The sequence below is a fragment of the Peromyscus californicus genome, unplaced genomic scaffold (assembly GCF_007827085.1).
Source record: "Peromyscus californicus insignis strain IS unplaced genomic scaffold, ASM782708v3 Scaffold_7__1_contigs__length_154581171, whole genome shotgun sequence".
Lineage (NCBI taxonomy): Eukaryota > Metazoa > Chordata > Mammalia > Rodentia > Cricetidae > Peromyscus > Peromyscus californicus.
Genome location: NW_026294595.1, coordinates 129,791,822 through 129,804,832, shown reverse-complemented (window position 1 = coordinate 129,804,832; position 13,011 = coordinate 129,791,822). Strand labels below are relative to the sequence as shown.

General features: G+C 39.8%; 1 protein-coding gene and 1 pseudogene across 6 annotated transcripts in view; both read left to right on the top strand.

Annotated features, from left to right (window-relative positions):
• The window catches only part of Ncoa6 (nuclear receptor coactivator 6), an 86,390-nt gene that overhangs the window by 41,799 nt on the left and 31,580 nt on the right, over window positions 1–13,011 (top strand). For 4 of the 6 annotated variants that reach the window (XM_052725660.1, XM_052725659.1, XM_052725661.1 and 1 more), the window contains 3 exons: window positions 7,670–7,798; window positions 8,781–9,665; window positions 11,675–11,821. In XM_052725660.1, coding sequence (XP_052581620.1) covers window positions 7,670–7,798; window positions 8,781–9,665; window positions 11,675–11,821 — 1,161 coding nt within the window. The remainder of the gene's footprint in view (window positions 1–7,669; window positions 7,799–8,780; window positions 9,666–11,674; window positions 11,822–13,011) is intronic. The other 2 variants (XM_052725664.1, XM_052725663.1) reach the window with 2 other exon arrangements.
• On the top strand, window positions 3,364–5,801 carry LOC128102126 (60S ribosomal protein L8-like; annotated as a pseudogene).

Below are 13,011 nucleotides of genomic sequence, written 5' to 3'. Positions count from 1 at the left end.
TGAAATATAGTAGGTATATTTCATCTTTATTTTTAAAAATGACATGATAAGACCTGTAATCATTGGAGCATATACTTAATAGTAGATGAGCACTCTCCTAAAGCAAGCATTCCTTAATTTCTTCACACATGCATCTACTGTTGCTTGTCAGCTATCTACTGTTAAACTCCATCTGTATTCACAGCCCTTACTGTTATATTCATCTGTCAAAGTCTGTGCTGTTGGACTAATGTAAAGTGTCATATAATTAATGGTAAACATCTAACCTGATGAATTATATATAGACCTGGTTCCCCATACAGCTCTGAGCAAGTGTTAAGGTAGCTTGATAATAAGTCATAGATGACTGGGTGGTGGTGGCACATGCCTTTAATACCAGCACTTGGGAGGCAGATGCAGGTAGATCTCTGTGAGTTTGAGGACAGCCTCGTCTACAGAGTGAGTTCCAGGACAGCCAAGGCTACACAGAGAGACTCTGTCTCGGAGGGAAAAAAAAAAGTCATAGGTGGTCTTGTTGCCAATGCTAAAAGAGTAAAGGTGGGAGATGCAGCAGGAAGAACCTAGCCACCATCCATGTCAGTAAAGAGGTGAGTAGACCTGACACGAAAGCCAGGGAATCTGGGTTCGGATCTCAACTCCTGCCCACGGGCACTAATATTTTCTGGTCTTAGGTGACCATAAATATCTTTAATTATATCCTGGAAACAGTGTTAGAGAGCCCATCAAGTCTTGAATTATCAAGATACTTGTTAAACTGAGGCCAGCCAGCACACTGATTCCACCATCTAGTATCTGGCTAGTGTTATAGTGCCATAAGTTCATTAGCATACAGAAAACCTTGAAGCTAATGAAATCAGGTTAAATTGGTATTTAATGGAAGATAGTGATTGTGATCATTTATGACAGAGTACCAGGACTAATTAGTTAGTGATGACCTGTAGTCACCATGACATTTTAACCTCCAGGTATTTCTTTACACCAACTGTATTTTAAGATTCCTTTTCTTACATGTCTGTTGGACCTTAATGGATGCAAATGAAATTTAATGGTAGGTTAAATTAAGTAGAGAAATCTTCCCTGGGAAAGAAACCTTACATTTCCTCTGAAACAATAGTAAGTAACTTTAGAATTATGTATCTAGAACGTCTTAATTTATCAATTAATCTTAGCACTACTTTTTTCTCTTAGCATTGACAATAGAAAGCAACTAAACCTAAATTTATAGCCCCTTTTTTTTCATGCCCTTAGAGAATCCCAAGATTTTTGGGTATACCATAGTGATCATTTAATCAAAGGTTTTCATTCTTGGCTGTTGGTATTTGGGGCCAGTGATTCTTTACTGTGAGTAGCTATCTTGTACAGAGGGATATATTTAGTATCATCCTGGGCTTTTACCACTGTGCATCTCTTTCTTCTAACTGTGCCAACTAAAGACATCTCTGGATTTGACTCAATATCCCCTGGATATTACCTGCAGTGAGAACCACAGATCTAATTCAAATTCCCACATAGTACCAGAAATGCATGTTAACATGTTACTACTGAGCAGATAGTCAGTGTGTACTGGAAACAAGAAGCTCATTGTGAGCCAAGAAGATCTGTTCTTCATGGCATAAGAGTGTTCTCTTGTTGTTGCTTGTCTTGTTTTTAGTCAGATTCTCACTGTATAGCTCTCACTAACCTGAGACTTGCTATGTAGAGCAGGCTAGCCTTGAACTTGCAGCTATCCTTCTGCCTTTGTCTTCTGAGTGTTGGGGTTTCAAGTGTGCACTACCATACCTGTTTCATGAGAGTATTCTAATTGCTGTCTTTGAAAATGGGTGGGATTCCACAGAAGTAGATCTAGTTTTAACAGATAACTCTTTATCTGGTTGTGTTTTCTAACTAGAAAACTCTTAAAATTCTACATAAGGTACAACATGTAATGCATAGCTGAGATTTTTTTTTTTTTTTTTTTTTTTTTTTTTAGACAGGGTTTCTCTGTGTAGCTTTGCGCCTTTCCTGGAACTCACTTGGTAGTCCAGGCTGGCCTCGAACTCACAGAGATCCGCCTGGCTCTGCCTCCCAAGTGCTGGGATTAAAGGCGTGCGCCACCACCACCCGGCCATAGCTGAGATTTTTTTTTTTTTTTTTTTTTTTTTTTTTGGTTTTTCGAGACAGGGTTTCTCTGTGTAGCTTTGCGCCTCTCCTGGAACTCACTCGGTAGCCCAGACTGGCCTCGAACTCACAGAGATCCACCTGGCTCTGCCTCCCGAGTGCTGGGATTAAAGGCGTGCGCCACCACCGCCCGGCCTAGCTGAGATTTTAAGCAAGCAAGTGAACTCAGAAAAATCAGTTTAAAATGAAAATTTAAATAGTGATGAACAGCTGGTGTCGAAGCACAAGACTTTATAATCTCAGCAGTCAGGACCATGTCAAGACTCGTCTGAGTTACGTATTAAGACCATGTCTTTAAAGGGGGGAAGGAGGAAGGGACACAACATAAAAAAATCATAGAGAATCTGAAGGGCCAAGTGATTTGGGTTGCCAGGAAGGCTACATGAAGAATGCAGTTAGAATTCAAAATCCTTCATGAAGCCAGATTTTTCAGTGAAAGGTAGATTCTAAAAATGTTAGTTACCTTCGACACAGGGAGTACATGGATATTTGCCTTTCTTGACATGGGCTCTCTTTGGAGGATGGTGGTTTGGGGAATGTCTTCTCTAATCATTTGCATGTTGAACGTATTATAATAAAATGGCCTGCAACAGCTAACCTGTCATTAATATTAAGTGGTTCTAGCTCCTTCATTCAACTACTGAGGGATCTGGATGCGGAGATCCATGACTAGGCCCTGGGTAGATCTCTGGGAGTCCAGTTAGCAAGAATGAGGAGGGTTTATATGAGCGAGAATTGTTGAGACCAAGGTTGGATAAAGCACAGGGACAAATAGCCAAACGAATGGTGGAAACACATGAACAATGAACCAATGGCTGAGGGGTCACCAACTGGATCAGGCCCTCTGAGTGGGTGAGACAGTTGATTGGCCTGATCTGTTTGGGAGGCATCCAGGCAGTGGGACCGGGTCCTGTGCTCATTGCATGAGTTGGCTGTTTGAAACCTGGGGCCTATGCAGGATTGCTTGGCTCGGCTTGGGAGGAGGGGACTGGACCTACCTGGACTGAGTCTACCAGGTTGATCTCAGTCTGTGGGGAAGGCTTTGCCCTGGAGGAGATGGGAATGGGGGGGGGGGCTGGGGGGGAGGTGAGGGGAGCGGGAGCGGGGAGAACAAGGGAATCCGTGGCTGATACGTAGAACTGAATTGTATTGCAAAATAAAAATAAAAAAGTAAAATAAAAAATAAACCAAAAAAAAATTAAAAAAAACATTAAGTGGTTCTAGACTGGTAAACCACTGATGCTATGGAGGAGCACATTCTCAGCCCAGGCCATTATGCACTTTCAGTTAAAACTTACTATAATAAACAAGTGTGTGCTAAATTAATGAATTTTAGGGTTAAACTTCCATTTTTTGGAATTTTAGGTAATAGGAATATCAGCATGTTTAAAATTATGAAAACGATAATAAAAAAGATATTAATAGGTCTTGTGGTGGTGGTGCGCACCTTTAATCCCAGCACTTGGGAGGCAGAGGCAGGTGGATCTCTGTGAGTTCTATGCCAGCCTGGTCTACAAAGCAAGTTCCAAGATAACCAGGACTGTTACACAGAGAAGCCCTGTCTCGGGGGGGAAAAACAAAAAAATTAACAGTATAAATATGTTTGGAGGGGGAACAGAACTTGTACAGAATTTAAAGGTAGCAAATGAATGATTTAGTCAGCAAATTAGAAATAGCTGGACTTGAAGGAGAATATGAAGAAATCACCCAGAATACAGGAGAGAGAAATAGTAGAAATATGAAAGCAGTCAAGAGACTTGAAGGATAAATGAGAAAGTTTACCATGTTTTTAAAAGAGTTCCAGAAGATGAAGAAACTGAGGGATAAGCATTAAAGAATACCTGAAAAATTCCCAGAACTGATTTTTCAAAATGACACAATTCCTTCATATCAGAAGACCAGAGATGCTGAGCAGATAAATCCACATCTAAACCATACTGCAAACATACAGAACATGGAAAACAGAATGTTAAAGGCATTCCCTCCTCCATGCACACACACCGGAAAAGAGCCATTGCTTACAAAGGAAAGACTGTCAGATTCACAGCTGATTTCTCAACTGGAACATTGGAAGCCAGAGTCTTAGAATAGTATTTCCAAAATGCTAAGGAAATCATTTGGAGCCTAGAATTCTAAACCTAGTTGTGCTATTGAGAGAAGTAGAACAAAACATTTTCAAAGAGACAAGAGCATTGCCAGCTGTGCTTGCCTGCAGCCCTGCTGCCATGGGCTGAAGATAGAGGGCAGAGGAAAGGCCCTGGTTCCTTGTGCCTCACGCTTGCATACTATGGACTTTGCTGAGCAGCACGGCTATATTAAGGGCATCGCAAAGATCATTCATGACCTTGTCCACAGCACTCCTCCTGTGAAAGTTGTCTTTCGTGATCCCTACTGATTGAAGAAGCATCGCTGCAGAGGGCATCCACAAATGTCTGTATTGTGACAAGAAGGTCCACCTCAATATCGGCAATATTTTACCTGTGGGCACCATGCCTGAGGGTACTATTGTGTGTTATCTGGAGAAGCCTGGGAACAGGCAAGCTGGCACTAGCTCCTGGGAACTATATAACAGCTATCTCCCACAACCCAGAGACCAGGAACCCAAGTGAACTTGCCTTCAGGGTCCAAAAAGGTCATTTTCCAGACCAACAAAGCTGTTGTTGGTGTGGTGGCCAGTGGAGATAGAATTGACAAACCTATCTTTAAAGGCAAGCTGTGCATACCACGAGTAAAAGGCAAAGAACTGCTGGCTGTGTATATGGGGTGCGGCCATAAGTCCTTTGGAGCATCCCTTTGGAGGTTGTAGCCACCAGCACATTGGCAAACCCTCCAATATCTGAAGAGATGCCCCCTGCTGGGTGCAAAGTGGGTCTTGCTGCCTGCTGGACTGGGTGGTTGCATGGAACCAAAACTGTAAGAGAAAGTTTAGCTCATGAGCCCAATCAAGTTTGTCCTTTGGCAAAACAAAACAAAAACATTGGTCTATCATTACCACACTTTGCTAATTGAACTGCTCAAGATGTACTTTAGGAAGAAGAAAGTTGAATCTAACATGGAAGAAATAAGGTCTTAGAAGGAACGGTGAGCTCCTGATTGGAAAACCTATGTAAGACTGACTTAATGATGATCAGATGTTGTTTAGATTGGTAGAAAAGAAAGGTATGATGAAAAAAATCCAGTAAAATTTAGGGAAAATAAGACAGTACAGCATAGGGAGAAAAAATAATGTAAATATAAGCCATAGAATGAATGATAAGTCAGAATATACCAGGCAGAAGCTGACAGTAAAGGTAACTAGATTGGGAACACTAATAATATGGAAGTATTACTTAGAATAATCTCAGATTTAGCTCTGTACTGTTTGGAGAACTGTAGAAAATATAAGAACACAAAGTTCTAAGTCCAAAATAAGATTAAGCCAGGTAAATACTAACAAGAAAAAGGATAATTTTTTTTTAAATCAGACAAGACAGATGCTAAGATGAAAAGGATAAAGCTGTACATGGTGGTACATGCCTTTAATCCTAGCACTGGGGAAGCTGAGGCAGGCAGGTGCGTCTCCATGAGTTTGAAGTTAGCCTGGTCTACAAAGCAAGTTCCAGGACAGCAAGGAATACATAATGAGACCCTGTCTCAAAAAAGAAAGGAAAACAAAAAATATATTATATATATTTGTATATGTATATATATATATAAAGTGTGTGTGTGTGTGTGTGTATATATATATATATATATATATATATATATATAATACGTAATCTGGGCATGGTGGTATTTGCCTGTAATTCTACCTATATAGTACCTGCTTAGGAGGACCTTAAGCTCAAGGCTTAGGTGGACTACATACCAAATTGAAAACCTACTGGAGCAATTTATACTCTGTCACAAAATGTAAAAAGAGTCACACATGTAGCTTGGTACTAGAGTGCTTGTCTAGCATATGCAGACTTGAGTTCCATCCCTCGTATCACAAGTAACAATAATAAAAGATAAAAATCATGTGAATGAAAAAGGCCACTCTATATAACAGAAAAATTTCATCAAAAAAATTGCTAAATTTTTGCATACCTAATAACCTAGCCTCTGAATATATAAAAATAACACTGAGATGCCAAGTCTTGGAGATTTTAACATCCATTAGTAATTGATGAATCAAACTTATAAAAAACAATAAGAATAAAGAAAGTTTGAATGACATGATGAAAAGTTTTATATAATGAGCCAGGCCTGGTTTCATACACCTTTAATTTCAGTGCTTAGGAAGTAGGTGGATCTCTGTGAGTTCAAGGCCAGTCAGTCATGGCTACATAGATTATCTCCAAAATAAAAAGCTTTATGTGAATGAATATGTATAGAAAATAGGTAATCCTAATTTCAGAGTTCTTAATCTTTTCAAGAATAAATGGAGTATTTATATGAGTTGACTATAAATGTTTTTTTTTTTTTTTTTTTTTTTTTGGTTTTTCGAGACAGGGTTTCTCTGTGTAGCTTTGCGCCTTTCCTGGAACTCGCTTTGGAGACCAGGCTGGCCTCGAACTCACAGAGATCCGCCTGGCTCTGCCTCCCGAGTGCTGGGATTAAAGGCGTGCGCCACCACCGCCCGGCTGACTATAAATGTTTTTAAAAGCAAGTTTTAGTAAATACAATGGAACAATAAATATCCTATAGATTCTATGTCTAGCTATAGTGTACTTAAGTGACTGGTAAAATAAATAAATAATACATAACCAAAATACCCCATATTTTTTAAAATTTAGAAGTATATTCTAAGTGCCTTATGATTTTAAAGGATAATCAGATGGAAATTGAGAAGTGTTTAGAATTTTAGGGTGGGGATATTATGTATCAATCAAATTTTGTGAAATACGTCCATTAAAGAAGTTGGAAGGAAAGCTCTCAGGTGTCAGTGGTGAACATCAATGGAAAATTAATGATCTAAGAGTTTGACTTAAGAATTGAGAAAAAGGGCTAGATGTGGTGTATGCCTTTAATCCTAGCACTTAGAAGGCAAGCAGGTGGATCTCTATTGAGTTTGAGGCCAGCCTGGTCTATAAAGCAAGTTCTAGGCCAGCCAAGGCTATAGAATGAGACCCTGTCTCACAACCATCTGTAACTCTAGTTCCAGGAGATCCAACACCTCTTCTGGTCTCCACAAACACCAAGCATGTATGTAGTGCACACACGTGTACATGCAGGCAAATACCAGGCATATATGTGGTGCACACACATATACATGTAGGCAAAACATTCATAGACATAAAATTTTAAAATCTAAAAATAGTCATTAAAAGAAAGTTTTTTATAACTTTCAGAATTTCTAAAATATGTCACTAAAAATAAAAATTGTAAGCTGAGTGTGGTGGCTCACCTGTAATCTCAGCCCTTCCAGAAGCAATTATCATGAGTTGCAGACCAGTCTGGTCATTAGAGTAAGATCTCATCTCAAAAAACAAACACCACACACACACACACACAATGTGCCAACATAAGTAGATACTTTTTTTTCTTCTAGGATTAATAAGGATGACGAGCCCTGCCACTGTTATGATGCCCCAGGGTGGGAACATGTCATCTTCCATGATGGCACCAGGCCCCAATCCAGAACTGCAGCCCAGGACTCCTCGCCCTGCTTCTCATTCAGGTAGTGACTTCCACTTCCACTCGTTGGAATTTAAAGACACTGGAACTACTTACAGATATCATTGAGATTTAGTCACTGATGCTAAATTTCTAACCACTTAGTTCTAGTGTTTACCTTCTTTACAAAATCTACTATGAATTTTCACAGCTAAATGTCAATATTTCTTCTCAGAATGTACTATATTCTTATCATCTGTGCCCCAATATTCGCAAGAAGTATGTTCTTATTTAGGATTCCTATTGCTCTGAAGAGACATCATGACCACAGCAATTGCTATAAAGGAAGGCATTTAATTGGGGCTTGCTTACAGGTTCAGAGGTTTAGTCCATTGTCTTCATGGCAGGTAGACAGGGTGCTAGAGAAGTAGCTGAGAGTTCTACATCTGGATCAGCAGGCAGCAGGGAGAGAGAGTGACACTGGGTCTGGCTTGAGCACTTGAAACCTCAAAGCCCACCCCCAGTGACACCCTTCCTCCAACAAGGCCACATCCCTAATTGTGCCACTCCCTTTGAGCCTTGAGGGCCATTTTCATTCAAACCACCATATATGCCTTGGCATGCTTAGTTCTATAAGATATATCATGACAGAATTTTGAAGTCATATAAATTTGGTAAATGTTTCATAAGTTAACATGTTAGCAGCACTAAGCTTTCTACAGTAAAGAAGAAAGTTATCTGAAATCATTAGGTCTAGCATTTCCCAAACCTAGTTGACTATTTTATTTTGTTTTCCTTTAACAGTAATTGCCCAGAATACAATTTTGAAAATCTTGTTGTCTATCTTAAGTTTGGTGCGTCTCACCACCAGTGAACCACAAGCTGTCTTTAAGGCAGGATTCATCTTTATATTTGTTGGTATGCTGTTTATTCTTAGAACATACTCAATCAAGAACATGGTAATATCAGTGGTACCAGCAGATCCAAGCCAGTGTGCTATGATGTGGGTTGTAGTAGGTTAATTATTGTTCACTATCTTTAAACAGATGCAATGGATCCACTTCTCTCTGGACTCCATATACAGCAACAGAGTCATCCCTCAGGATCTTTACCTCCAGCACATCACCCAATGCAGCCTGTTCCTGTGAATAGACAAATGAATCCAGCTAATTTTCCCCAGCTGCAGCAACAGCAGCAGCAGCAACAGCAACAGCAGCAGCAGCAGCAACAACAACAACAGCAGCAGCAGCAGCAACAGTTGCAGACAAGACCTCCACAGCAACATCAGCAGCAACAGCCACAGGGGATTCGTCCACAGTTTACTGCTCCAACTCAGGTGCCTGTTCCTCCAGGCTGGAACCAGTTGCCTTCTGGAGCCCTACAGCCTCCGCCAGCCCAGGGCTCTTTGGGCACAATGACTGCAAATCAAGGGTGGAAGAAGGCTCCCTTGCCTAGCCCAATGCAACAGCAACTTCAGGCAAGACCTTCCTTAGCCACGGTACAGACACCTTCTCACCCTCCCCCTCCTTATCCCTTTGGCAGCCAGCAGGCCTCACAAGCCCATACAAACTTTCCTCAAATGAGCAACCCAGGCCAGTTCACAGCTCCTCAGATGAAGAGTTTGCAGGGAGGGCCCTCCAGGGTCCCAACCCCACTGCAACAACCCCACCTCACCAACAAGTCACCTGCCTCCTCACCCTCCTCCTTCCAGCAGGGATCCCCTGCATCCTCCCCAACGGTTAACCAAACTCAACAGCAAATGGGACCAAGGCCACCTCAAAATAACCCACTTCCCCAGGGATTTCAGCAGCCTGTCAGCTCTCCAGGTCGGAGTCCCATGGTTCAACAGGGAAATGTGCCACCTAACTTCATGGTGATGCAGCATCAGCCACCAAACCAGGGGCCACAGAGTTTACACCCAGGCCTAGGAGGTGAGGAACACTAAAGCTGCTTGTGTTGGTAAATTTACTGGAGATAGATTTGAGTAGAATGTCAGGTTTTAGTGTTAATGGCGGGAGTGAAATAAGGATGTAATTGTTTGGTTTTGTGATATGGTGATAACACTTGATACTTAGTTAACTTAATGTATTTTTATGTTGATTACCATAAATGTAAGCTAGCTCTCTGGATAAAAATGCAGGTGAAATTCAAAATAGAGATTTTTGCTTTGTTTCAAACTACTTTTGCTTAATCGTATACTGGTAAATTAAAATGTCCAGACCAAACATGTATTTTATTAATAATTTAAACTTCTCATTTGTTGAAGGATTAAGATTATGCAGTTGAACAAAAATGAAAAGATAAGTACAAGGTTTTATTGGGGAAAATGCCCTTCTAGTTACCAATTTTGATAATCCTAGTTAGTAAAATAGTAAGCATGGTATTTGTTAAGTTTGATTAAAGTATTAAAGGGGACTAAGTTCAAAAATCATTACTTTTATAGTTTTATAATGCCAATGCCTACTCCTTAGAGAGGGAATTCCACTAGTTATACCTAAAGGAGATTTATTTATTTATTTTGTAAGGTGCCTCTTGTATGAAGAAAAAGCAATGGAGCTTAATGTGTGAGAGGTAAAACGATTACAGTAAAACTTATTCATCTCCATGTTTATTATTTATTCTTATTAATCATTGATCTAGTGCACATGACTGTGCTTGGAGCTTTTCAGTAAGGCATAGAGAGTGTCAGTAAAACTCATTTGATAAGAATATCCTCCACCAAAAGACACCCATTGCCTACCCAGAAAAAACCCTTGCATCTTCAATGCAGCATAACAAAGGCATGCTCCCATGGTTCCTGGTAAAATTAAGTTGCTCATCAGTCCTTTCACTCTCTTATACTTGATTTTGCTGAAATACAGGCTCTAATATTTTAATTCTAAAACACTTTTAGAAATGTAAGAATGTTTCTGCTCCAAACTTCACTATTCCGGGCATCTAGCCCTAGATCAGTGGAATCTGGGTAGCCCCTTCTGCAGAGATGATTACTGATTTAATTACAACAAAAGCATGTAAGTGGGGCTTGTTGCTGCTAACAAAAGGACAAATGGATATTTGTCTACAGAGTTTTTCAGGGCATTGAAAATTTGGCCCTAATAAACAAATTTTAAGAGAGCTTTTTAGGTATTGTTGCTCTATGAAAGAGCAGTTGATATGCTTGCCTAGGTGGTCTCGCCACATCAAGACCTGTGGTATGCACATGAGTGGATCTGAGATTCTCTTTACTGCAAACTTGTTTTCTGAAATTAGGCCTTCCTAAAGGATGTAAACTTGAGTAAGATTACATTAGAGCATGATTTTTGGTACCATAGCTATCAGAATCACAGCAAACCTTACAAGAGAAAGGCATAAGTTTAGTATAGCCTCACTTTGAAGCTCCTGTGAATCCTTGTCTCTTCCAAAGAGATAAGCACAACACTGGTGGGGGAGGGAGATTTTTCTGCAAAGATTGTCATCCATTTCCCTCAAAGGGGGAAAAAAATATCACCCATCTATCCTTAATCAGGACCCAACTTTTTCTTTTATAGTATTTCATGTCAATTTGTTTGAACATGAGAGAATTCAGCATATTCCTTTGGTGCCTGTGTTACAGTATATAAATATTGGGAGTCCATTGTATTACAGAGAAAAGTGAGCCCACAAACCTTGCTATGGTATGGCCTCAGATCACATGTAGGGAGCAGATTGCCATCTTTTCCTTGGCATGTTTTAAGTGTAAATTTTTTAGTATTTCTTTTTCATTTTGACAATGCTCATGTAAGGGATTGTATTGATTTTTTTAACCATCTTTCCCAACCTTATTATTAAAGATCCTACCAGTGTGACAGAAAGAGCTAAGCCAGTGGAAACTTCATGCAGCTCATCCTTCCTTATTCATTCCATATCTCAGCAAGAGTATAAATTTGCTAGGTAACTGCCTTACTCATTGTTTTCTATTAAGGAATGCCTAAACGCCTCCCACCTGGCTTCTCAGCAGGACAGGCCAATCCGAACTTTATGCAAGGTCAGGTGCCTTCCACCACAGCAACCACCCCGGGGAATTCAGGAGCCCTTCAACTGCAAGCAAATCAAAATGTCCAGCATGCAGGTTTGTTTACTTTGATTTAATTAGCCACATTTATTGAGCATTGATTATGTGGTAAACGCCTTGATACACAATAGACGTATACAAATGAACAAGTCCTTTAATTTCTCACACATAGATAATCTCTGGGAAATTTGGAAAATAAGTTATTTTTTTCAAGAACCAGGAAACACCTTAGGAAAGAAATGAAACCAGTTAGAGCAGGAGTCATACATATGCATGAACACATGTGTGCGCACATATACACACTTCCTTTTCTTTCTATAAAGGACTAAATAGTAAATAGCTTAGGTCATTTAGTCTGTATTGCAACTATTCAACTCTACTCAGTGAGGACAACAGTGTTCCAAATCCTTGCCTGTTTTCAAACCAACCATAGGCCTGATTTGCTGATCCCTGGATTAGAACTTGCTCAGGCAAAAGGCATTTCTGGGAAAAGAAACCATAAATTCACAGTTACATGGGTATATGGCATGTTTGAACATCTGCAACTTTTAAAATCTCTGGATAGTACATATTAGCTTCATTTATGCTGAATATCTAAATTCTGGTAAGCAGTGTGGCACTTTTCCAGTTCAATCAGTACCAGTCGTATAGTATATAAAAGAAAGTTTGGAGAGGAAATAACAAAAAGTGGATTGGCTAGTAAGTACACCTTGAAGCAGTTTTGTAAGCCCAAATTTCATGCTTCTGGGTTTCTTCTGGTTGCTTAGGAACTAAGTAATTTTTTGCTGTTTCTCATTGAAGTAGTTTGGACTAAGTTAGCTGAAATTTTTCTGAACTCCACCTTTCATTGTAAACTGCTTCAAGAATGAGAAGAATTCTAGGGCCTGCAAGATGTCTCAGCAGGTTAAAGTGCTTATTCTGGCCTTCCTAGCCAGTGGACACATACATGCCTACACACACATACAATAATAATAAATAAATAGATAAAAATTTAATTTTTTAAGGAATAAAAAAGAATGAGGGGCTAGAGTGATGACTCAGTGTTTAAAAAGGCTTTCTACTCCCAGAGAACCTACATTTAGTTCTCAGTATCTGTATCAGTGACTCACAACCTCCTTCACTTCTGGCTTCAAGAGATCTGATACCCTCCTCTGGCTCCATGGGCACTCATACACATGTGGCATTCATTTACACAGATAACAGATACATACACATAAATAACAATTTTAAAAGTTTTTTAAAAGAAT